The following is a 26027-nucleotide window of genomic DNA, read 5'->3' on the forward strand; positions in this document are numbered from 1 at the left end:
ATGACTTTATCAATAAGTTATAAATATATATATAAATGATAAAACTCAATGAATGATACAAAACTTTATTTTGGCATAATAAATATAATGTAGAGGGCTTTGTCCTTCATATGAGCCATTTCTGATTCCAATCAATCAACTACAAGTCCAGTTGTTATTTGTTGTTCCTACAACTCACGAGAAGCGACAAGACTTTTGTCAGGGACTGTAATCCAATTGGAACAGAGCAGTAGAACATCCTAGAGATCTCAAGTTCAGAATGTTTGTGGAGCTGCAGGGCAGCATTTCTAGTGTTTATAGAGGGTTATAGAGGGTTTCTGATGAGCTGGGATTCTGTCTGATTTCACAAATCATCATTAATAAAGAGAAAATACATGTTCATGAGATTTCCACAGTGTGGCTGTGAATCAGGAATTTAGTCTGTGGCACTTCAATGTGGTGAAATGATGGAAATATGACCAGCAACTAGTCTGTTGGTCAAAATGGAATTGCAGTGAGAAGATCCCCGGTTTGCGTCCTGGCCTTCCCAGGATCATTCTTCATGCAGTTTGCATGTTCTCCCTGTGCATGCGTGGGTTTTCCTTGGGCTCTCCGGTTTCCTCCTACAGTCCAAAAACATGCTGAGGTTAATTGGTAACTCTACACTGACCGCTGGTGAGTGCGATTGTTTGTCTCTGTGTGTAGTCCTGTGATAGACTGTTACCTGTCCAGGTGTTTCCTGCCTCACCCTCAGTCAGCTGGGATAGACTCCACCCCCATGACCCTGATGAGGATAAAACAGTGTATAGATAATGGAAGGATGCTTTTATCTGCTATTCTTTAATTGCAATAACTCTTATTAAATTATTATAAAATAATTAACTCATTGGTCTATTGCTTTATTTTATTTATTGTTCAATGTATTATCATTTTTTTTATCAAGAGCTATAAAGGTTCATTCCACCCAAAATAATACTTTCTGTCCAAGTATTTATTGTTTTAAATGTTTATTGATCCATCACCATCATCATCATCATCCCAGATGACTCAGGGTGAAGATGGGGACACACTGGACAGGTTACCTGCTAGGCGCGCTCACACTCACTTTGGTCAGGATGCAATCAGTCAGGGATCTTCTAGCTGGAAGTCGGCTGTGTCAACAACTGATCCACCATCCATCCATCCATTATCTATATACCGCTTAGTCCTCGTTAGGGTTGCAGAGGAGGGGACCAAAAACATTTATTCAAAATCCCTGTAACTATTCCCAGGTTCAAACTCACGCTGCTCTCCCAAACAAGACACTTCTATGTCTAAATACCTGATCAGAGTAATGGTTTATTTCACCCAAAACATTACTTTTTGTCCAAGTATTTATGGTTTTAAGGGTTTTTGCTACCAAAATATTACTCTAGGAGTTGTACTTTTTGAAACGTTTACTATGTACATACCTCTTTTTGTCCAAGTATTTGTAGTTTTAAGGGTTTTTATTACCAAAATATTAGCTACTCATTTAGGGTTTGTTCTTTTTGAAACGTTTACTATCAGAATACCTCTTCTTGTCCAAGTATTTACAGTTTTAAAGATAATTCGTTCAACCAAAATGTTGTCCTGGAATTACATGTGTTTGCTCAGAGCTGAACGCTGGCTGGGCAGGGCTGGGCAGTTTTTTTTTTTTTTGGGGGGGGGGGGGGGGGGGGGGGGGGGGCTGGGCAGTTGTCTTGTAGTTAGTTTAACTCGGTGATAATAATCATATGGAATCATGGTCTTTGTAGTTCCAAAAACAGCCCGAGCCGCTCCAGCTCATCAGCAGCGACGTAATGACGTCACGACCATACGTCGCTGTGGAGGAATGTGCGGAAACTTCTGTTCACTTTTCTGTTTGCGCTGTTCGTCGAGGGAAAAACTACAAAAGTGGACCAAAACTCCACTAAAGTTCGAGTGAAGTTTGGCTGTAAAGTGTCGGTGAGTGTCCCCGCCGCTGGGTGCGAGCGAGCTGCCGGGCTGAGGGCGGCGCCGCTGGCTGGAGGGTTTTCTCGGAGCTGGAAAGTTGCTGGTAGTAGTTTGGGCTAAAATGGAGGCGGTGAAGAAGGAAGGCGCTGTCCGGGGCTGATCAGGACCATGGCTAACACTCCAACGACACTTTGTCCCGCACTGCTTTCACTGTTAACCCGCCGTTATCTACACACGCCATCACCGCCGAATCATAACCGTAAAACCTCCGTCAACACTAGAACAACTACAACACTCGAAGCAAAATGTCGCTGCTGCTGCTGGATTCTGCGCTTCCGCAAACTAAGTTTGGTGAAAGTGAGCGAGCATGTGAAATGGTCGCTGAGAATCACAACATCAGCTCCGCCAGCATTAAACACGGTCCACGAGTAACAACGGTCAAATATTCACTTATTGTTTAGGACACATTCCAACAGTAGAGGGGTTTTAGTTGAAAGTTGTTTTAATCGGCTTTAATCTGCACTGATTAACTCACTTTTACCACAAGTCCAGCGTTCTTTTTGGCATAACTGATAATAATTGGCATAACCCTAACTGGACCAAACTTCTTTTAACTGGAGTTTAGATGTTAGGGAAAATGCCGTTTTACTTACCTTTTGTTGATCAAATTGTGTTTAAATTGTGATGTTACTCTGCGATGGTCTGTTCGGGCGACTCGGTTAAAGTTGGTGTTTTCCAGACGGACTTTTGAATGTGTTGTCGAGGAGCCGAAATGGTCGCTTTGAATCAAGATCTAGGAAACCATCATGAGCTGAAAGTTGCTCCCTATTAATCGACCCCCCCCCCCCCCCCCCCCCCACACACACACACACACACACACACACACACAAACCAACTGGATTTAAGTCGATCCTCCTGGTGACTGAAGTGGATTGTTTTTAAGAACTTCCAGTAAACCAAACTACTGTTTAAGATTTGATGAGAAAATGCTGTTTCGTGTTACTTCAATCCTCCCACAGAAAACCCGTTTACTGACCTTGTTCTAACTTTTCTAAGCAGACTGCCTGCCGTTAGGGTTAACGTGTGTGTGTATGAGAGAGAGAAGGCCTGTTCGGTTAAAGTCGGTGTTTTCTGGTCGGACCTCTGAATGTGTGTCTCCGTCGGTGGCGCTGTCGACTGAGCGGTGGTGCTGTTTCAACATGACCAGCAGAGAATCGCGTGAAGTTCGCTCGCCGTAGCAAAGTTTACACGCAGAGCTGATTTTAGAAATGAGCTCTCTCTCTTATTTTTTGCTGCAGAAAAACGTACATTTTGACTTTCCTGTCACCGTGAATCTAAAAAATCTTTAGCTGCGTTTCTAACTTTTGTGTATTGAATGTGCCAACCTTAGTTTTGAACAACCCTTTCCTGTGTGGTGTCCACCATATTGAAGACAAAGCTATACAGCCAATAAAGCATTCCTCTCTTAAACCACCTCTGCAATTCCATGTGATCGCTGTCGGATGGCTATCCTGAAATATTGACTCTTAAATCCCAGATGGTGGGTGTAACTGGAAATGTGTCTGTCAGCTGTGGGATATTTGTTCAAACCTTTTGTTCTGTAAAAAAAATGACAAAGCATTGTCCAATATAACTCGAAACGTGTCGTCCAAACGTGACGCCCAGCATGTCCAGAATGACATGAACCATTCAAATATGATTTTAAACGTTTCAAAAATGTGAAAATATTTCTCCTAAATGTCTTTTAACTTGTCCAAAATGACAAATACTTTGTCAAAGCGACTTAAAAGTTTGCCAAACTTATTTGAAACTTGCCAAAAAGGGCTCAAAGAATATCAAAAATGACTTGAACCTTTTCCAGAATGACAAAAGCTTTTGCAGTGACTTAAAACTTGCCCAGAATGACTCAAAAATGGACAAAAATGAAAAAACGTGGTCCAAAATGACAGACTTAATCATTCAAAGCATGTCAAAATGACATGAAACACATAAAAAAAAATCCCAAATCACTCGAAACTTGTCCAAAATTACCAAACTTTTAAAACCTTTTTCCTTTTGTGAACTTGGAAAAGCTTTTCCAGAGTGACTTAAAAATTATCCAAAATTACTTTGGACCTGTCAAAAATAACTGAAAGTATGTCAAAAATGACTATAACCCTAACCTCTATATGACTTGAAGCTTGGAGTCTTGGAATATGACGCAGCCTTCTCTAAACTTGTCCAAAATGACCTGAAACCCATCAAAAATAACTCGGAGCGTGTCAAAAATGACTCAGCACTTGTCCAAAATGTGAAAATATTCTCCTAAATGACTTAGAACTTGGCGTAGTGGTTGGCACTTTGGCCTTGCAGCGAGAAGATCCCTGGTTCATGTCCTGGCTTTCCCCGGATCTGTTTGCATGTTCTCCCTGTACATGCATGGCTGTGCCTGCACTAGGAATTTGAAATGAAGAGCCACTGTGGCTCCCTCATCAGAATAACAATGAGCCACAAAAAGCCACAGATTTCTGTGTCAGTGATAGCGGAAAAAATGGAGTCATTTTCCTGCATTCTGGTGCGTTTTGAGGTAAAAAATGCTCTTTTAAACAGTTCTATTTTATTTCTACTTATATGTATGCATGTTATTTTCTTTGACAACCCCCCCCCCACACACACACACACAACGTGAAATGCTTAATTCTAAGTCCTGAACATAAATATCATCACAAAGTGTGAGTCTATATCATTTTGCTAAACTTTCAGATCCAAATTTAATGTTCTTTTTGTAAAAACAGGCAGTCAGGGGTGAAGACACATTCCCATGTATTTATGCATTTGGCCATTTAAAAACCTGTACCTGAAACATGTTCATGATCAAAATGTTTTGACCCATAAAAATATTAATTTCATGTCCAGTTTACCTTCTTTTCCTCCTATGTCCAATTCTTTAACCCTCACTATGAACCATATCTCACAACTGTAGCATAAACTCAACAAAAACCTCCTCTTTCTTTCTCGCTTTTCCTGATCGCAAATGACTCGCCTTGTGGCACACCGTTCAGAGATTTCACGCAGTAAAAATAGCATGCTTTTCTGTGATTGGCCGAGAGCGGGTCATGACACGGGGGGGGGGGGGCGTGATCAAGATTCGGGTGGCTCCGCCCATTTCTGACGCCTGCCGAGAGAAAAAGTTTGTTTTTCTTATATTATCGCTCGGGCGTTTCGAAGAAAAAGTAAGTCGAACCCTTTTTTGTTGCTTTTTACAAGAAAAATAGAGCACCACTGTGGCTCACACGGTTCACAATGACTGCCCATCCAGTAAAAACGATGCGCCAATGGAGCTGTGGAGATCGGCTATCGCAAGCCTAGCATGGGTTCTGTCCGGGTACTCTGGCTGAGCATGTTATATATATATATATACACATACACTGGCTGGCTGCTGTCTGCGTATGTGGCCCTGCAATGAACTGGCGACCTGTCCAGGTGTCAGCTGCCGAGTCAGCTGAGATAGACTTCAGCCCCCCCGCAATGAGGATCAAGCGGTGTATAGATGATGGATGGACGGGCTTGGAACTTGTCCAGAATGACAAAAAACTTTATCAAAGCGACTTCCAACTTGTCCAGACTTGCCAAAAATGACTCACAGCACATCAAGATTACTTGAAACTTGTCCAAAATGACAAAAACTTTTGCAGAATGACTTGAAACTTGTCCAGACTTACTCGAAACTTGTCCGAAATGACTCAAAACTGAACAAAATTGACAAAACCTGGTCCAAAATGAAACTTGTCCAACATGACCTGATAACTCAGAGCGTGTTTCAGAAACGACTGAACACCTGTCCAAAATTGTCCAAAATGTGGAAAATGTTTTTCAACAGCTCTGTCTCATCCTCCATGTTGTCGTGTTGTTGGTCTCTGCCTGCAGGTTCTCGTCGTTTGTTACAAACAGCTGAAGTCGACATGGCTGCTCAGACGGTGTTCTCGGTGGAGATGTTTCCTGCTGTGGGCGTCTCTTTGATGGAGGATGGACAGAGTCTCAGCGACATGCCCAGGAACACGCTGCCCGCCCCTCAGCTGGTGATGCTGGCCAACGTGGCGGCGGTGACGGCAGCAGAGAGCGGCGGTGGCGGCGAAGGCAGCGCTGCAGACGAGAAGGAGATGATGGAGCTGAAGACGGTGGGATGCAGCAGCTACTCGGACAGCGAGGACGAGAGCATCATCCGGTAGAGCTGCTGCCAATGACCGATTCCTCGTCAACTATTCACTTCTTCTGATAATCGATTAGTCACTTTACTTAGCTGCCACTAAAAACTGTAGTATTTCTGACTTCTAATTGAATTAATCTCCAGTTGGTTTGTTGGTTTGAGTATTTTTTTATGAAAAAAATGTAATTCGGCAGCTTCTTCGTTGTAAATATTTTCCGGTTTCTTTCCCTCCGTGACACTCGGCTGAATATATTTGGGGTGTGAACAAAACAAGACATTTAATACTGACTGATCCACATTTTATGACATTTCACAAACCAAACAGTTCATCCACAAAATAACTGTTTGATACTGTCAGTTTAGATTGAGTAAAACTGTTCATTATTATATATGTTATTGGCATTGTTGCTCATGATTTTAGTGAAACATGCGTCCAAAGACTGCAGAAGGAAAGCAGAATGAGCTTAACAATGTGCAGTGTTCACGTATAACTAAGCAGCAGCAGCAGGAAATTCACACATCTTTGAATGAAGGAGATTCCACAGTAATAGCCTGTTACCCGTCTACCTGAGCACTAACCCTGACCCTGTGTGTCTGATCAGGTACAGCTACGACAACCACAACCAGAGAGAAGTCTGCATCATCGAGTATCCAGAGTCTCCAGGCCTGCCTGCTGAAGGTGTGGTAGTTGGACACAGCGCTGAGGGCAACGGGGGCGACAAAGCTGAAAACCTGTCCCGCCGGCCCCAGCCCCACCCACCTGCCGCCAAACCACCTCAGCAGGGTGCCAAACACAAAGAGCCCCCCGGTGCCACAGAGAGCGCCAAGAAGAAGAAGCCCTTCCACTGCAAGCCATGCCACTTCCAGGCCCAGAATGAGCAGGAGTTTGTGGAGCACCTCGGCACCCATAGCATCAGCAAGATGTTGGTGGTAAACCGCGTAGAGGGGCGCAGCAAGACCAAGGCCAAGGAGGCGGAGCCGCCCGAGTCCCAGGCTCCAGCAGGTCCGGGGGGGCGGACAGCGGCGGCGGGGAGGCGGCGGCGGCAGCAGGCGACATCAAGGGGCTGATCAGGTGTGAGCGGTGCGGCTACAACACCAACCGATACGACCACTACATCGCCCACCTGAAGCACCACAGCAAGGAGGGCGAGGACCACAGGTAACGCCAGCACACCTGAGCAGACGTTAGCCAGCGGCACACAAAGCGACTTAAGGGAGATTAAAAAATGACAAATGTGGGCGATAGGGTTAGGGTTCGATTCCCGCTCACGGCAGGTCCTCCCCCGCATTCTGCTTTCCTGCATGCCTCTAAATAAACTAAATAAAACCAAAAATCGCAGGGTAACTTTACTGACACTAAACGACAAAAAAACAGTACAAAAGAGACACAAGATGATTAACAGAAGGATGACACAAAGCGACCACAAAGAGATGTGAAACAGCTAGCACAAACAAGACCAAGAAAAGAAAGAACAACAAAACCAGATGAGAAAAGAAGAGGCTTTAAAAATGTAAATTGTTCAATGGAGTGTCCGTTTTTTCCTGTGAAGGTTACACCTGGGGACACATGATGACGTTTACATTTTTGTAAAGTAAATCATCAAATATAATAATAATAATATAATTAATAATATATTTTATTTTGTCCCTGTGTGTCGTGCTGCACAGATAACATTTCCGAGTTCTGTGTCCTTCGTCAGGGTTAGTTGAGAGACACTCAAAAGGACCGCAAAGAGACGGGGCTTGAAAATGTTGACAATCTTGTGTCTGCAGGGTTTTCAAGTGCACTCTGTGTCCGTACACCACCGTCAGCCAGTACCACTGGAGGAAACACCTGAGGAATCACTTCCCTAGCAAACTGCACACCTGCAGCCAGTGTTCCTACTTCTCAGACCGCAAGAGCAACTACATCCAGCACATCCGGACTCACACTGGTATGAACGAATGGATGGATGTCCTCAGTCAGTTTGGTCCCATCTGCGCTCTGAGCAGAGTCGGTCGGTAAATACATGTAACATGAACAACGTGAAACAAACACGAAGGTGTGTTTCTTTCTGTACAGGTGTCCGTCCTTTCCAGTGCCTGTACTGCGACTACTCCAGCTCTCAGAAGACCCACCTGACCAGACATATGAGGACTCATTCAGGTCAGTCGTAAAAGAAAACCACAGCACGGAGCTGACGACGGCTCCATGCTGATCACTGGAGACGACCTCACTGGACCAAACAAAAACCTAACCACGGCACGCAAGTGTCTTCAGAGAACAAAAGTGCGAAAGTCTGTTGACATGAGGTGTGTCTTTGACTGACTGATGACTAACCAGTCAGTCCAAAACAAGCCGAAAACCGGTCCATAACCAACTTTAAAACCGGTTGAAAAACTACTCGGACAGAATTCTAAATCCAATTCAAGAATCAGTTCAAAACCAACTCAAAAAACTAATTAAGACCAGTCCAACATTAGCCTCAAGCCAAGACATCCAAACAACCAGTCCTAGCACTCAGGGCTAGCACCACATGAACCCAGAGTGTGGAGATGACAGACCAGCGCTGCCTCATGCTGTGGCGTGTTACTGCTGGCTGACAGTCACTGTGGTATCTCCTGTATTAAATCCAGCCCTGTTGGCAGGTTTTAAACCTGATGAATGACATCGAACATGTGTTGAACGTCAGCAGAAAGCCGTGATGTTGCTGCTGCTGTATCTGACTGTCAACATTTCTGTTTGTACTGAAGCCATCGATGTCGGACTAACACGGTAACACCGTCTGACCTCGCGTGTTGTGTTGCGTGTTGTGCTGTACTGTGTTGTGTTGCATTCACATTGCAGATCAGATTGGCCTGAAAACACATCTCTGTGAAATGTTAGGTGAAGTGACCTCAGGCTGCTGCATGAACCATCTGCCTAACCTAACCCTAACCCACACACAGCTAGCACATCAACTGACTGCAAGAGATGCTTGAAGGTCACTTATCGTTAGTACGTGTGCTCGCATTTTACCTCCCGATCGTTGTGTTGCTTCTGAAGGCCAAGTTTATTGAGAACAGAACAAGAGAATCGAACCCTAATCTATTTTGATCCTATTGAACAGTTTCCAGAATTATTATCATGACAATAAATTTACCATTAAGCGTTTCTCGCTCAGATAAGTACACCAGAATACCACTGAACATGTCAAAGATTTAAAATGTCCCATCAGATCTGCTTGTTTGGTTATATTCTGCTGCCCCCCCGCCCGCCGTCGTCACAATCAACCGATGCAGTGATAATTCACTACAAATGACAAAAGACGCAAAGTTCGAGACATTGAGTCTTCTCCAAACCAGGTTTGTGGCTGCAGAACGGGTCTGAAAATTACCAGATCTGTCCATTTGAAAAAGGGTTAGGAAATCATTTCAAAACTCTGTACCTCTTGGATGTGGTACAGTTTGTGATGAATCTGATGAAAGTAACTTTTTCTGTGTGACCAAGTACTTTATTTATTTTAATAATCATTGTTAGAGCTGCTGATCAAACTGATCAGTCAAAACAGATTCTCTCACTGGAAATAAATTTGGCCTTGAAGACCAAATTGCAAGCTGGACTCTGTGACTGGTAGACCTTAAGAGGTAAAGCATTGAAGACATCATAAGAACTTTTCAAGAGTCAAGCATCTCCTCATCATGATCATCTACACACTGTCCAGCCTTCAAAGTGGGGTCCAAAAATCAAAATATGCCCTTCTCATTCCTTCACTTGGACACCACTTTGAAAGCATTTGTTATACCTGCTTGCTTCATCGTGTTCTTTGTTTGTCTGACCAAGTATTTCATATTAAAAAACTCTTGTGACATGGAGCTAAATTAGTGGTTCAGACAGTGTTGGTCTTGTCTTCAACATTTTTGATTATTGTCTGCTCAAAGATGGGACTTGATTTCATGATGGCCTTCATGAAGTTAATCAGACTAGCGCTGACCCTAACCCTATTGTCCCTCAAACGTAGAGGGACAATGTGGCATGTTTTTTGCCCAAAAAAACATGCCACATTGTCTGGGTCAATTATGTTTTTTACACACCACCACAGTCAGACTCTTTCTGTCTGTGTTCCACCTAAGACAACTGTCTGTAACGCTTCCTTTTTTTCATTGCTGCAGGTGAACGCCCTTTCAAGTGTGAGAGCTGCACCTACTTGGCAGCCAATCAGCATGAGGTGACCCGGCACGCTCGGCAGGTCCACAACGGCCCTAAACCTCTGTCCTGTCCCTACTGCGAGTACAAGACAGCCGACCGCAGCAACTTCAAGAAGCACGTCGAGCTTCACCTCAACCCTCGCCAGTTTCTCTGTCCACTCTGCAAGTACGCGGCCTCCAAGAAGTGCAACCTGCAGTACCACATCAAGTCCCGGCACTCTGGCTGCAACGTCGCCGTGGACGTTTCCAAGGTCAAGCTGCGTGTCAAGAAACCCGGTCCTGACGAGGAAAACGCCGACTCCAACGCTAACAAAGAGGAGGACTTTGACATGGACGAGGACTCGAGCCCAATCAATCTGTCAATCAGAAAGACTGGCAGGTCAGGCCAGAGTGTTGGCCAAACACCTGACAAGGCTCAGACCTCTAAATCGAACATCACTTGCACTGAAAAATCCTCAAAGGTGAAGGACAAGCCAGTGGAACCGGAGAAAAAGATTGCAACGAGGCAGAAGAAGGTGAACGGGAGTCCAGCAGAGAACACGCTTGTTAAAGAAACCCAGACGGAGGTAACACCTGCCACACATACAAACACCAACAAGGTGAAGAGGCGAGTCAAGAATAAAGATAAAGTAGCAGTCCAGGACCAAGCAGACGCACTGCAAAAACCTCAAACAGAGCCAGAGAAACCCGACCACCAACATCAAAGATCGGATGAGGCCAGATCAGTGACACTGAAGGTGAATCAGCAGAACAACAGCAGCAGTGGCAGCGAGAACAGGAGTCTTCTCAGCAAACCTCGCAAGAAGTCAGAGAAAACTCCAGAACACGTTGATGAAGCTCAGACAGGGTTAGATCACTGGAGACGACCTCAGAAAGACAAGTTGTTGACCAAGGACAAGGCTGCAAAGAGGAAAGCTGTTTCCACAGCTTTAGATCTGTCCAGCAAGTCCTCTTCTGAGACCCCGCCCAAGACCAGGCGGCTGAAAGCCTTGAAATCTGCTTCAGAAGACATTACTGAGACCATCGAGTCCAGTCTGACGAAGAAGAAGAAGAAGAAGGCCAAGAGTTCCAACAAGAAGGCCACAAGTCTGCCAAAAGAGAGGTCCGCGTCGTCTGTCATCAGGCTGTCCTCTGAGGCTCCGGAAGCTTCTGCTCAGGTGGACGACCTGACACCAGCCGCCACCACTACTGCCAGCCCGACAGAACCCACCGCCTTTACAGACCAAAACTCTGAGAAAACTTGCAATGTTTCACCGAGCAGCAGCAGCTCCAGTGAGGACACACCTTCTGTGGACCGGCCTGTGCCCACACCACCACCACCACCACCATCATCTCTCAAAGCCGCAGACCCCGAGGACGATGAAGGTATACACAGCAGCCACGAAGGGGGAAGCGACATCAGCGACAGCGCCTCCGAGGGCAGCGACGACTCTGGCCTGAACGGTACTGGCGCTACCGTTTCTGCTAAGATGGCCAACGACCCCGAAACCCCCACCAACGAGATCCCAACGCCGACGGAGCTCAAGAGTCACTTGTGCATCTTCTGCGACCGTACGTTCCCCCTGGAGGGCGAGTACCGCCGCCACCTGAACCGCCACCTCGTCAACGTCTACTACATGGACGCCAAAGCTCAGAAATAAGGAGCATGGTGTACAGGAAAAAGTAGTATGTATTGTGTCTTTAAACACATCACAGCGTGACGTCTGAGCACCAACACTGCTGCTGCCAAACTCTCAGAACTTACAAGAGTTTCATTTATGTTTGCTCCAGGTGGGTGGTGTTTGGACCTCACTGTTATCAGTCTGCGAACACGCTATGACATCATCATCTGTCTCACGCTGCTGGTCTGCTGCATCAGCTTTCATCATTTAACATCACAAGATGTTAGTGTTTGTGCTGCTCTGATCACAGCTCTACATCTACCTGTTCTACCCTCTGAACTCCTTTGGTTCTTATCACCGTGAGCTCGCTCAGTATAAAATCCTGAAACACAGCATGACCAGATGGAGAATGAACTCAGAAATGTCTTCCCTGTGGTATGACACAATTAAAATGAGACAAGGTCAGGAAAAAAAGCAGAGAAACAGAAACCTGGAATCAACGTGTCCAACATTTTTCCAAGTGTTCACAGGTGTTCCCCACGCTGGAAAAAATAGAGGCTCGTTAAACTGTAGATATTTAACTGTTTACATGTTTGTTTTTCACAATAATTCAACAACACTGAGGTTTCACCATGCTGAACTTGTCCTGAGCAGTGATCCAGTAGGTTTTCTTTTCCTCTCTGTGGAAACGCTGCCGAAGAAGTTGTTTTTGGTTTTTATAAGAACTGATTAAACACTTTGTGCTTTCTGAGTCCTGTTACAAACGTCCAGCTGTAGTCTGTGTGAACTTCAAAAACGTCCCTTTTTCAGTGCCTTTGACAATCAACTCTGAGACTTTTTCTTTTATTGCTTCTCTTTTCAGTTGTTGTATTTCTTGTTGTTTGACAGTTAAAGTTGAAAATATTTGACTGTGTGTGGATGAAATGTGGTTGGTTTGATGCGATCACACGTCAAACTTTGCTTCAGCTGAGGAGTAGGTTATGCTGGGTTAAATCCTGTCTGAACATAACTTCTGTATTTGGCCTAAAAAACAACTGGTTTCCTTGTAAATATCTCGGTGCAATATTCTTTTTAGTCGAGATGCCAAAGCGTTTCCTCCTGTCTGTCCTCAAACTGCCCGATGCATTTCTGCAGGTTTTCACTGAAGAACAGTTTGTCAGCCAGCCCTTAAAGGTTCAGCATATTAGAGTTGGGGTTACATCGCTCCAGCTGAAACCATGAAGCTGGCTGGTGTTATTTTATCTTTTCTTTCATTACAAAGGACACTAAAACCAGACTCGGAGCAGCACAAACACAGGCAGTCTGCTGTTCTGGGCGATGAAACGGAAGAAATCAAATACCACCAGCTGGAACATGTCAGGATGCAGATTTACTGAGCTCTTCAACTAACAGTTCATCTGAAGCATACTGTACTCTGCTCTTTTTAAAAAATAAACTTTTCCAAACTCAGCTGTTTGTCTCGTTTTCCTCACTACAGCATAAAGTCCTGCAGGGTGACAAAAATCAGAACAGAGGAAAAATAAAAACAACACGTTTACCAACACTGAAAAAATACAACAGGTAAACCATTTATCTCCATGTTTCCTTTCCAGACTCATGTTAGATGTTTCACCATGCTGGATGGGTGTCCAACAGCTTGATCCTCTGTTCATTGAGCCATGCTGCATTCATTTTATTGCTCAGTGGGGGAAGCAATAAAATCCTTCTGTGTGAATTCTCTTGAGAATTATTAAATGAGTCACATAGAATGAAGTATTAAATTCATTAAAGTTCAGATATTAGGCATTCACAGATCATCAAAAGGTTTTAAAAACCTGCCAGTAAAGTTTTAAATGAGAACAGCAGTGGGTTAGGGTTAGTTGAACAAGTTCATGTTATAAATGAGTTTATTGTCATTGAAGATAAAACATGATATAACCAGAAGGCTGAAGGAAGCAATGATGTTTACAGTCAGCACACCACAGGTGTAACCCCAACCACAGCCCTCAGTTCCTCCTCTTCTTCTTAAGCTGTGGCGTCTTGGCGCTGCTCACTACTGACAGTCCTCTGCCCAGCAGTCCTGCAGCTTTCAGAGGCTTGTAGGCGGCAGACTTGGGGATACGTTGCCCTTTCAGAGAGACGATGCGAGGAAGCAGCGGCGGCGTCCTCACGCTGAAACCTGCCATCTGTGGACCATGAACCTTCAACAGCAGCTCATCGCCCTCCATCGCCGTCACTGCTACCCAGCCTGCACAGGGACAGAAACAGGTGAGAAAGACGGGGAAGACAGGCAGACAGATGAGACAGGACGACAGGCAGACAGGTGAGCGTACCTGCAGATGACAGTTTGATGTCAGCAGCGGCCTCCAGTTGTCCTCGTCCCTCAACTCTGACTTCCTGGGGAACCAACGCTGGAAACTCCTTCATCCTCTCCGACCCTCCGACAGGCACCTGAATGCACCAACAGATCATGTGACCCCATCCTACCATGTGACCCCCCTTCTACCATGTGACCCCCCTTCTACCATGTGACCCCCCTTCTACCATGTGACCCCCTCCTATTTTTTTTATTGTGCATTATACATATCTACAGTGAATTTTATATTTACATCTTATACAGACAATTCATTCCGATCTTTCCATTCTTTGGTTACAATATAACATAGAAAAAACAAAACAAAAAATAAACAAAACTAAACAAATTCTGACAATTACATCGTGTACATGACATTCCAAAAGGCATTTGACAGAGGCATCACTTTAACAGTTGTTCGTAAATGTTCCATATTTCTATAGATTTTTTGTTTGTTAGGTATTTCAATGACTGAAAGTAATGATTTATTTTGGCAAGTAATAATTTGGATAGTGGTTTGAAATTTGAGAATTTTGTTTTGTGGATGTAATACTTCCCAAAAAGAATAAATATATTCATGATTTTCTCTATTTTCCTGTTTGTATGATTATACACTGTTATAATATGATCTATATTTATCTTGACTGTGGTTAAAAGTTTCTGACTGAGATGGGATTCTACATCTTTCCATAATTTATTGGTTATACGGCATGAAAAGAACAGGTGGATAATATCTTCAGTGCCAGTGACCCCCTCCCACCATGTGACCCCCTCCCACCATGTGACCCCTCCTATCATGTGACCCCCTCCCACCATGTGACCCCCTCCCACCATGTGACCCCTCCTATCATGTGACCCCTCCTATCATGTGACCCCCCTCCCACCGTGTGACCCCTCCTATCATGTGACCCCCCTCCCACCGTGTGACCCCCTCCTATCATGTGACCCCTCCTATCATGTGACCCCCTCCCACCATGTGACCCCTCCTATCATGTGACCCCTCCCACCATGTGACCCCTCCTATCGTGTGACCCCCCTCCTATCGTGTGACCCCCCTCCCACCGTGTGACCCCCCTCCCATCGTGTGACCCCCCTCCTATCGTGTGACCCCCCTCCTATCGTGTGACCCCCCTCCCACCGTGTGACCCCCCTCCTATCGTGTGACCCCTCCTATCGTGTGACCCCCCTCCTATCGTGTGACCCCTCCTATCGTGTGACCCCCCTCCTATCGTGTGACCCCCCTCCTATCGTGTGACCCCTCCTATCGTGTGACCCCCCTCCTATCGTGTGACCCCCCTCCTATCGTGTGACCCCTCCTATCGTGTGACCCCCCTCCTATCGTGTGACCCCCCTCCCATCGTGTGACCCCCCTCCCACCGTGTGACCCCCTCCCATCGTGTGACCCCCCTCCCACCGTGTGACCCCCTCCTATCATGTGACCCCTCCTATCATGTGACCCCCTCCCACCATGTGACCCCTCCCACCATGTGACCCCCTCCTATCATGTGACCCCCTCCCACCATGTGACCCCTCCTATCATGTGACCCCCTCCTATCATGTGACCCCTCCCAACATGTGACCCCCTCCCACCATGTAACCCCTCCCACCATGTGACCCCCTCCCACCATGTAACCCCCTCCCACCATGTGACCCCTCCCACCATGTAACCCCCTCCCACCATGTAACCCCCTCCCACCATGTGACTCCTCCCACCATGTGACCCCCTCCCACCATGTGACCCCCTCCCACCATGTGACCCCTCCCACCATGTGACCCCTCCCACCATGTAACCCCCTCCCACCATGTGACTCCTCCCACCATGTGACCCCTCCCACCATGTAACCCCCTCCCACCATGTGACCCCTCCCACCATGTGACCCCTCCCACCATGTGACCCCTCCCACCATGTGACCCCTCCCACCATGTAACCCCCTCCCACCATGTAACCCCCTCCCACCATGTGACCCCTCCCACCATGTGACCCCCTCCCACCATGTGACCCTCCCACCATGTGACCCCTCCCACCATGTGACCCCTCCCACCATGTAACCCCCTCCCATCATGTAACCCCCTCCCACCATGTGACCCCTCCCACCATGTGACCCCTCCCACCATGTGACCCCTCCCACCATGTAACCCCCTCCCCCCATGTGACCCCTCCCACCATGTGACCCCTCCCACCATGTGACCCCCTCCCACCATGTGACCCCTCCCACCATGTAACCCCTCCCACCATGTGACCCCTCCCACCATGTGACCCCTCCCACCATGTGACCCCTCCTATCATGTGACCCCCTCCCACCATGTGACTCCTCCCACCATGTGACCCCTCCCACCACGTGACCCCTCCCACCATGTGACCCCTCCCACCATGTGACCCCTCCCACCATGTGACCCCTCTCACCATGTGACTCACCCCCAGCAGGGCATGTCCTGCGTGCTTCTCATAGATGCCATCGGCTTTTTCCAGGCTGGTGACATGAACTGGAACCCGACAGGAGGCCACAACTGAGAACCAGCCCGACGTCTGTCCCTGCAGAAGACACTATCAGCGGATCAATAACCCTCCAATCACAAAGACGACAAGACCGATCAGTCTGACCATTTAAACCGGCTGCACGAAAATCTGAATGACAACCAGGAGAACTATTTCAGATGCTTGCAGTGTGCCATCATGCTGAAAATGTTCCTTTTCTTTCAGCTTCTGCAGACTGATGACTTCTTGTCATCTACAAACGTTCACGGTGCATCTACAAGTATCATCTCTTCAACACCTTTTGCACTCATGCACCCTCACATCATCACACTCCCACCTCTGTGCTTCACTGTGGTAGTCCAGACCAGCTTAACTCCAAACATGCTGAACCCCATCTGAGCACAACAAATTCATCTTGCTCCCATCACTAATCTGGCTACTCTTCATGTGCTTCAACTTTCAATTTTAGTTTCAAACTGCAACAGCTGTGTTTTTGTCTTTCATTTGCTAAATCTGTGGAGGCTGACGTAACAAAGTGTCCTTTCTTTGGTGCGTTTCTGACCTGCAGGTAGTCGATCCTGGCCAGTGCTCCGATGAACAAACTGGTACCGGGCTTCAGCACAAACGTCCGCGGGACGATGGCCTGCGTAGGAACCACCAACCTCACCTCGTGTTCAGTCAGCAGGCTGAGGATCTAGGCGAGAGACATTCACACAGTAAGACAGAGAGAGAGCTTTGAGCACAGCATCATTTTTGATGAAGGGGAGGAGGTTCGGTGTTAAACAGCTGGAAATAAGTGTGGATGAACACCTGGAGAAGTCATTCAGTCTTTAAGCCCTCTGAGCTCTTGTCTTTGTTTGTTTTACTGTAAGCTATTTTTCTCAGCATGTTCATGACTACAGTAGAGAACTCAGAAAGCTCTTCTGTGCAGAATGACACAGTTGGAAATGACACAAATTTGTAAAAAAAATTCTTGGATTCATCAGTTGTGCAGTTTGTGCTTTTTTTTTTAACAGAATCTTGTTGGAACAAAAGGTTTATTTTTGATGAGGTTTAAAACAATGCATGTATAATACATTTATTTCTGATTAAGTAATGCACCAATAGACCATGTGAGGCCAGAATTTAACGGATCCACATGTCAAAAATGATTAAGGACTTCTGGAAAGTTGAGAATCCAGTGATCTACTACGGTTTCTAGCATTCTCTGGACAACAAGACAACGAGCTTTTCAGAGCTGCTGGCCGGTTGGTTTTAGGTTCACAGTTCAACCCTCTGAGTCCTTATTCAGAGGGGTGAACTGTGTGACAAAAGAGACGGAGGAAGCAGTTCTAATGATCTCACATCGAGCTCCTTCATGACTCCCGGCGTGTCGTAGAGCCAGTGTGTGTCCTTCAGCTCGTTGTGGGTCAGCTCGCTGCTCGGCCTGCTGGGAGCTGGAAGGTCACACAGAGGTCAGCAGTTAGGCATGCTAACTAACAACCGTTTCATCCTGCAGAGCTGCACTAACTTTACTTAGAAACAGACAGAAAATCGGCATCATCCTGAGGAAATTTTTCCCTGACGTCACCAGAATCAACCGAGTCCTAATGTACAATAATTCAGTAGATTAAGGTGTGGATTATAATTCAGTAGGGACAAATACTCGTACTCTGAATATTGTCAGTTAGAGGCCCCTGAGGTGGGTCCAGATTACACACTTTATACTTTTTCCATCATTTCTAAGCATCATGAATGTCAGTTTGTTCTCTCTGCCAAACTGTGACCATTTGTAATCTTGGTATCCAACGCGTATATCTTTAAAGAATTAAAACTCTGCTAATTAATTAGGGTTTTAATTAATTACCAGGGTTTTAATTCTTTTAGGAACTAGGATCTCCAATTTGACATGTTGTTCACACATGAGTGTATACAGAAGCTACAAATACTAAAACCTGAGACAAACAACTCCAGGAGGACAGGGTTAGGTTAGGGGATGCTTTGAAGTGTGCACAGGCTCAGGGGGCTGTGTTGCTCTTCTCCATGTCCCTACATTCTAAAAGGAGTACTAATCATCAGGGCCAGAGGCACACTATGTGGAAAAGAAGGAAAGTTAAACTGTTTTCTTATGAAGGGATGCCTCCTCCACAGCAAAGATCCACTCCCAGAACCAATCTAAAATTAAAATTCCATAAAAGAAAGGGGGGGGGGGGGTATAGGGGTCAGGGCTTAGGAAAGTCAGGAAAGAAGAGATATGGGACAGGCACATGGGGTAGGGGTCAAATGGTTAGGGTTAGAGAATAGGAAAAGGTTTAGGGGTCCACAAATTAGGGTAGAAAGTCAGACAGGTAGGGGAACTTAAGGTTAGGGTAAGAAATCTAAAGTAGGGGTCAGAAACTAACTCAGGGGTCAAAAGGTTAAGGTTAGGGAAAAGGGAACAGGGATAGGGATAAAGAAAAAAAACTGAGAAAAAAAACAAACACAGGCCAGGGATAAAAAGGTTAAGGTTAGGAAAGGAAATGGGCTAGAGGTAAGGATATTAAAAACCAAATCAGGGGTCAAAGGGTCCAGGGGATTGGGTCAAATCCAAACTATTCTGTAGAGAGGTAGAAATTTCTCAGGAGGAGGTCATGTGTCTTCTATTCAAAAGTATCAGTGGTGTTAGTATTCACCCCAAACCGCAAATTAATACAATCAACATGCAAAGTAGGTAAATTCATTGCATTTGATTGTTTTAAAGAAAGGTTAATGCTATTTACAAATGTTTACAACTGCACCTAATACACTCCTTTTCTTTTTCTCTCTTTCAGGTTTCAATGCTCGAGGATTCCGGTTTTCTGTGGAGGAGGCATCCCCACAACAGGTGAGTCCATTTTATAGGTTTTTACAGGTAAGTAGACATTACATTCTCAGTGCAATGAGTTTATATTCCTAATGTTGCTAAAACCTCATTCTTTTTAAGTTCATGCATGGCACAAGAAAATCCAGTTCATCACAGCTAAGTTATGACTCTACTGCCAATAAATAATGTTCAGAAATAGATTAAATGTTCTGCATGGAGGCTTTTAAACATATCAAATCTGTAATTAAATCTGTTCAAACATAGATATATAATGAATAAATTAATAATTTTAAAATAAATCTCTAAATATAAGTGCTATTTTGAAAGATAAGTGCAAGAAATAGATAAAAGTAAGCATCAAATAACATGCAATTAAACTCCATATTTAAAAAACGAGATAAAGTTAAAAGATAAGTGCTGCAAGAAATAAAAAAATACTCAATCATGCAAGTAAAAGCCATGCTTAAAAATCAATTCTCACATTTAAAATAGAATAAAATAGAAAACACAAACAAATAAAACCAGTTTTATAACGAAGCCTCTTCGTTACGGTTCCTTTATGTCCGTGTGGTTTATTCAGATTCAGAACTCTGTAATCGTCCTCTCAGGTTAGATGGCGTCTAAGGCCTATGAACACTCATTTAGGCCCCAGGGATGGTACGTATTAAGTTTCTTAATCCATCTCCATTCCATTCTTTTCCTCTGCTGTTTGGTCCAATATGGGTTCTGTTCAAGGCCGAAAATGAGTACAGAGTCCACCGTATGTTCCTGAAAGTGTCGGTATAAAACTGTGTCTCTGTCCATTTTCCTAATGTGGTAGAAGTGTTTTTTAATCTGACTCGTCGGGGATTGTTGGTTCCCCCCACATAAATCTTTAAACATTCTTTACATTTTATACCACATATCACATTCTTGGCCTCCAACGAGATGTCCTGACCCTGATGAAAGGCTCCTAATGAATTTGATCTTGATAAAATATTTGTCCACGTCCCGTGAACCCTCTCCCACCTGGGTTAGTCTAGATCTGATAAGCAAGTCTTTCAAATTCTTGTTCCTCCTGTACGCCGAGATGATCCTTCTTCAAGTTACTGTTCAGCTGAGCCTCCCGGAAATGGGTTCTAATTTTGGAGCTGAGCCTCACCAGATCGTCCGAGTCCGCGGAGATAAAGGGAATAAGCACTTTATCATCCGACTGCGGTTTGTATTGTTGGTTATTGTCAAAGGACCTTTTGACTTCCGCCTTGATCATTCTCAAAAAGCGCTTGGAGTATCCTCGAGGTCTCAAGGCTGCAAACAGGGTGGAGGTGGCCTTCTCAACGTCCTCTGGGAGGGTACACATTCTATTGAAACGGAAGAGTTGTGATTTAGTGAGTCCTGTAAACGTATGTTTAGGATGGTGACTGTGTTTGTGTAAAAGTGTGTGTCTGTCTGTATGTTTGAAAAATACTCTAGTTCCTCGTGTTTTGATTGCAACATCCTGTAGGATGAAGAAAATCTGTGTGTCCAAGAACTCAGTCTGTTCTAAAGGAGTGTTGTGTGTAATAGTTATGGCCGAATGATGAGTGTTTAAGACTGTAATAAATTACTCGAAAGCTGTCATGGAGCGATGCCAGATGCCAACGATGTCGTCTAAATATGTGGAGTAAGTGAATGGTAGGTGAGTACATTTTTTGAAAGCTGTCTCCTCCCAGAGCCACATATATAAATTCATAAGCTGGGGCGAATTTCTTTCCCATTGCAGTACCATGAATTTGCAAAAAATATCTGCCGTTAAACTCGAATTCATTTCTGGTGAGGCTCAGCTCCAACAGTTCCAAAACATCCTCCTCCGGTCGTACGGCATCTTGAAATTTGTCAAAAATCTTGCTGATAGCTCTGAGGCCCAGAGCCGTGTCGATGCTGGTATCTAAGGAGTTGATGTCTCTAGTAAAGAGAAAAGCGTTATGTGGAAGCTGTAGTGTTTTAAGTTTATTAATAAAGTCGTATGGGTCCTTGATGTAGCGACTGTGTTTTTGTGATAAAGGATTCAGAAAATGGTCAACGTATTGGGCTATTTGACACGACTCTGAGCCACAGTCACAATGGGCCTGCCGCATGGAACCTGGCCAGGGATCGTCCATTTCCCTATTAGTTTATGGAGTTTTGGAAGGAGGTAAAAGATTCTGGGTCTAGGTGGATCTGGGCCTGACAAATATTGTAGTTGTTTGAAAGTGATGAATTTGTTTCAATATAGCCTTTCCAGAACAGTCCTCATAGGGTTTGGGTTAGAGGACTGAAAAGCCGATCAGACCCCGATCAACCCGACCCAACCCATGGTGACTGGACCTCATCACAGCTGCAGTCAGTTCCTGTGGCTGGGTAGGGCTGATCATGATCTGTCCCATCATGAACTCCACTCAGATCACCTGTTGCTCTGCAGAACACCTGGTCTCCATCTGAGCTCCACGGTTTCTGTCAGATCTCTGCTCACCTGTCGCCGTCGGCTCTCCGTCTTCTCCAAATGCCAGACTGTCGGGATCGAACTGGATCTCCTGTGATGGGGATCCGTTGGTTCGGAACGTTCTGCCGACCCGACCCACCAGGTATCCCCGTTTGCTGAGGCGCTGCAGTCGCCGCAGCTCGTCCTGCGACAGCTCCTCCTCCTCCGTCTGCTGCAACGACTCCTGCAGACGCCGTTGTCGCCGGAACATCCTGTACGGAGTCGGGTTGATGATGGGAAACTTCAGCAGGTTCAGAGTTGTCCCTGAACGCAGAATGACAGCAATCAATGAAACCAAAGACAAGAAGCAGATGAGTGTGGGTCAGGGTTCATTCACACAGTATTTTAGAGGACAATGAGACAAGAATACAACTGAACATGAAGCAAGACCCAAAAACTGGAAACTAAACTGAGCTGCTGGAAATACACACTCCCCTCCATCAGTCCTGGAACAGTGAGGCCACTTCCTTTATTTCTGCTGTAGACTGAAAACATCTGGGCGTGACGGAGCATTAACATTAATTAGCAGACCAGATATCAACATTTCAGCTTTTATTTCCAGGGATTTACATCTGGCTCTGATACACAACTTAGAAGACAGCATTTGATGCAGTCTGCTTTTCCAGGCTTTCACCTCATCTTCTTTCATTGGTGTTTGTTTTGGGGCATTCCTCCCTTCAGTCTCCTCTTTTTTCAAACCCAAACAGCAAAAATAAACGAACTGGCCTCACTGTTCCAGTACTGATGGAGGGGAGTGTACATGGCAGATTGCATTAACCCTCTGAAGCCCAAAACCTGCCAAAAAAGCTCCAAACCTTTAGCAACCACAAACAGGAAAATACTTTCTGATTATCAAGAGGTCTCACTCTCAGATGATGTTTGAAGGCATCATCTGTGACCCTAACCCTAACCTCCTTCAGGAAAATCCAAATATGAGCTAAAAATCCTGATATTTCATCAAAATCACTTTATGCTCTCTAAAAACTTAAAAATCAATCATTCATTTTCTCTAAACACACTTCTAAATAAAGAAATGCAGCCTGTTGTTGGAGGATGTAGAGAAGATGTAGTTAAATATCTCTAATGTGTGGAGCTTCCATGTCTTCCAGTGTCAGGAAGACATGGAAGCATTTCTCACTTGGAGAAATGTTGGACGTGTTCATTCCAGGACGTCTACATTCATGTTTTTCCTCATTTCTTTAATTCTAACGGTGTGTGTCTTACAGCAGCAGCACTAAGACATTCCTGAACTCGCTGTTTCTTTGCTTTTGTATTGTTGCTGCTGCTGGCTGAGGTGCAGGACTTTATTCCCACAGTGAGCTACAGTGAGCCAGCTGTTTGAGACTAGCCTGCTGACATGTGAAGGTGTTCAGACTGAGCGCTGCTTTCCGAGTGTGGTTCTGACCGGGCCAGGGCGAGATGGTGGCCTTGTGGATGACGTCGGCGGCTCTGGACTTGCAGTAGTCAGACTCGAGCAGCGTGTTGAAAAGCGTGGACTTGCCGGCGTTGGCGCAGCCCACCAGGTACACGTCACCTTTGTACTTCCAGGACCGCTGCAGGCTGGAGATCAGGCCTTCCACGCCGAAGCCGGTCTTGGCGCTGATCAGGTGTACGTCGGTCACCTGGGCATGGAAGCCAGAGTCCTGGCAGTACCACAGCAGCTGCCGCTTGATGCGCTGCAGGTAGTTGGGCGCGTCTGCGGGCAGCAGGTCGACCTTGTTGCCAAGGACAACGATGTGTTTGTTGGCCCCCACCAGCTCAGCCAGGTCAGGGATGATGGAGTCAGGTAGGTCCAGCAGGTCCACCACGAGCAGCACCAGCGCTTTGTGAGCCCGGACCTGCCGCACCACGTCTTTGTACTGCTCTCTGGGCAGCTGCAGGTTCAGCGCCTGGTGGTGGTGGGTCAGCAGGTGGCAGCGCTGGCAGGTGGCCCCGCCCAGACGCCCTTCCTGCTGCAGCACCTTGAACTTCTCACTGGGCAGGTATCCAGGCACGGCGCTGGAGGTGCAGTGCAGCATGGCGCCGCAGCCCTGGCAGCAGGTGTTGCTGACCGGCTCGTCTACGTCAGGGCTACCAAAGATCCTGTGTTCTCCTTTCCCCACTCCAGCTTCCTCCTTCTTCTTCTTCTTCTTCTTCTTCTTCGTGGCTGTGACACTGTCATCCAGCAGGAAGCCCACATCCTGGAACTGGATGAGGGAGTCCAGCTCCACCTCCTGCTCATCCCCAGACCTTAACACCTGCAGCTGATGCTCCAGAGACCGCAGGTGCTTCTGAGGGGACAACTGGGCAGCAGAACCAGTAGCAGAACCAGCAGCCGAGGCAGACCTGAACTGATGGAGGATTTGTCTCTCCTCCTGTTGCGGGTCGTCTTCTAGATCTGAACCAGGACAGAAGAAGAAGAGGCATCACCACAGAGTCACCTGTACCACAGTCTCACCTGAGCATGCTGGACTTGAAGGGAAACTTAAGGAAAATGTCACAGGTTTTATGTGGACCACATCAGACCAGGTCTAAACTTCTACCTATCGTCTCCTTGTTTTGGCATCTTCTCAAACAGAGTGAAGCTTTAACAAAGCAGAGAGTGTCTGAAAGACTCTGTAGACCGATGATCACATGTAGTGGTTTTCAATGAGGTGGTCTCCAGAGATCTGATGTGGTCTGAGCTGGTCTCCATGTAACAAAACCCTGACTTCTGTTTTCCGTTTTCCACAACAGAATAAATGATAAACATGAAGATGTGTCTCAGACAGAATCAAGACCTGGGGCGTCCAACAACTTCTACATTTTTTTCAGTCTGGAGAAAGCTGAAGGTTCCTGAACTCCTCTCACCTGTAAACTCCACGAAGACGAACTGCTCCTGCAGGTTCGGGTCCACTGTGCAGCTCCGGACTCCTCCCCGGGTCACACCACGACCCTCGGAGCCCCTCTGAGCGGCGCAACTCACGCTGGTCCACACCTGACGGCGGACACACACATGACGGCGGACACACACCTGAAGCACCTTCAGCATGGTGTCGCCGCACGCACTCCCTGACGGACGCACAACGACCTCACGAGAACTCAAGGCGCTGCACTTCCGCAATGGATGTGACGTACAGCGTCGTGGCGTCACAGCTGCCTGCCGGAACGTGCTAGACCAAGAGGTCTCACTCTGAGGCACAAATCAGGACCCGAAACACGTTTTAGTTACAGCAACATTATCCATCTATCCCATAGACAGAATAAAGAGTAGACGCCGCATCGACCGCTACTGCCTATTGGGGCTGACGAGCGGTGGGGCCGCCATCTTGGTCCGGTCATCCGCTCCACTCAGCGCTGTTTGACAGCGTATTTAATCCATCTTAACTCTGAATATTAAACTGATTTTCATGCTTTTTTTATTTTTATTTTTTTTGCTGCAAACGTCATACATGTAGCTATGATACAGGACAAATGGTTCGGCGTATTTTAATATTCATAGCGGGAATAATAAGAATAATAATGGATAATAATAATAATAGGTAATAGAATATTCTGATATTAAGCTCGACTGTAGACAGGTATTTTGCAAACACTGTAAACACACACACACTAATATATGTTAGAGAAGCAGATAATGGCAGTAAAGTCAATTATTTTAATAATTTGAAGAGACAATATATGATTACGGGCTGCACAGTGGAGTAGTGGTTAGCATGTTCTCCTTGCAGCAAGAAGATCCCGGTTCAAATCCCGGCCTGGGCCTGGGATCTTTCTGCATGGAGTTTGCATGTTCTCCCTGTGCATGCGTGGGTTTTCTCCGGGTACTCCGGCTTCCTCCCACAGTCCAAAAACATGCTGAGGTTAATTGGTTACTCTAAATTGTCCGTAGGTGTGAATGTGATTGTGTGTCTGTATATGTAGCCCTGTGACAGACTGGTGACCTGTCCAGGGTGTCCCCTGCCTTCACCTGAGTCAGCTGGGATAGACTCCAGCACCCCCCATGACCCTAGTGAGGATAAAGCGGTGTATAGAGAATGGATGGATGGAATATATGATTACACTATATACACAT

At 45.9% G+C, this 26027-nt stretch overlaps 2 protein-coding genes across 2 annotated transcripts; one reads left to right on the plus strand and one right to left on the minus strand.

Moving 5' to 3' along the window:
• The first annotated feature begins 1820 nt into the window (after positions 1–1820).
• Positions 1821–13335, plus strand: rest (RE1-silencing transcription factor). Its single transcript, XM_022201060.2, is given in 7 exon segments — positions 1821–1944; positions 5839–6136; positions 6721–7096; positions 7099–7277; positions 7892–8052; positions 8181–8264; positions 10250–13335. Coding segments are annotated over 6 exon segments (2739 nt in total). The 5' UTR covers positions 1821–1944; positions 5839–5873; the 3' UTR covers positions 11926–13335.
• Positions 13234–25103, minus strand: noa1 (nitric oxide associated 1). The gene is made up of 8 exons (XM_022201061.2): positions 24824–25103; positions 23400–24371; positions 21986–22258; positions 18039–18130; positions 17257–17388; positions 16635–16751; positions 14199–14316; positions 13234–14113 (listed from the first exon to the last, which is right to left on the minus strand). Exons 1-8 carry the CDS (start codon positions 25002–25004, stop codon positions 13872–13874), a joined length of 2127 nt encoding a protein of 708 aa, XP_022056753.1. The 5' UTR covers positions 25005–25103; the 3' UTR covers positions 13234–13871.
• Positions 25104–26027: the final 924 nt, after the last annotated feature.

The sequence above is a fragment of the Acanthochromis polyacanthus genome, chromosome 10 (assembly GCF_021347895.1).
Source record: "Acanthochromis polyacanthus isolate Apoly-LR-REF ecotype Palm Island chromosome 10, KAUST_Apoly_ChrSc, whole genome shotgun sequence".
Taxonomy (NCBI): domain Eukaryota; kingdom Metazoa; phylum Chordata; class Actinopteri; family Pomacentridae; genus Acanthochromis; species Acanthochromis polyacanthus.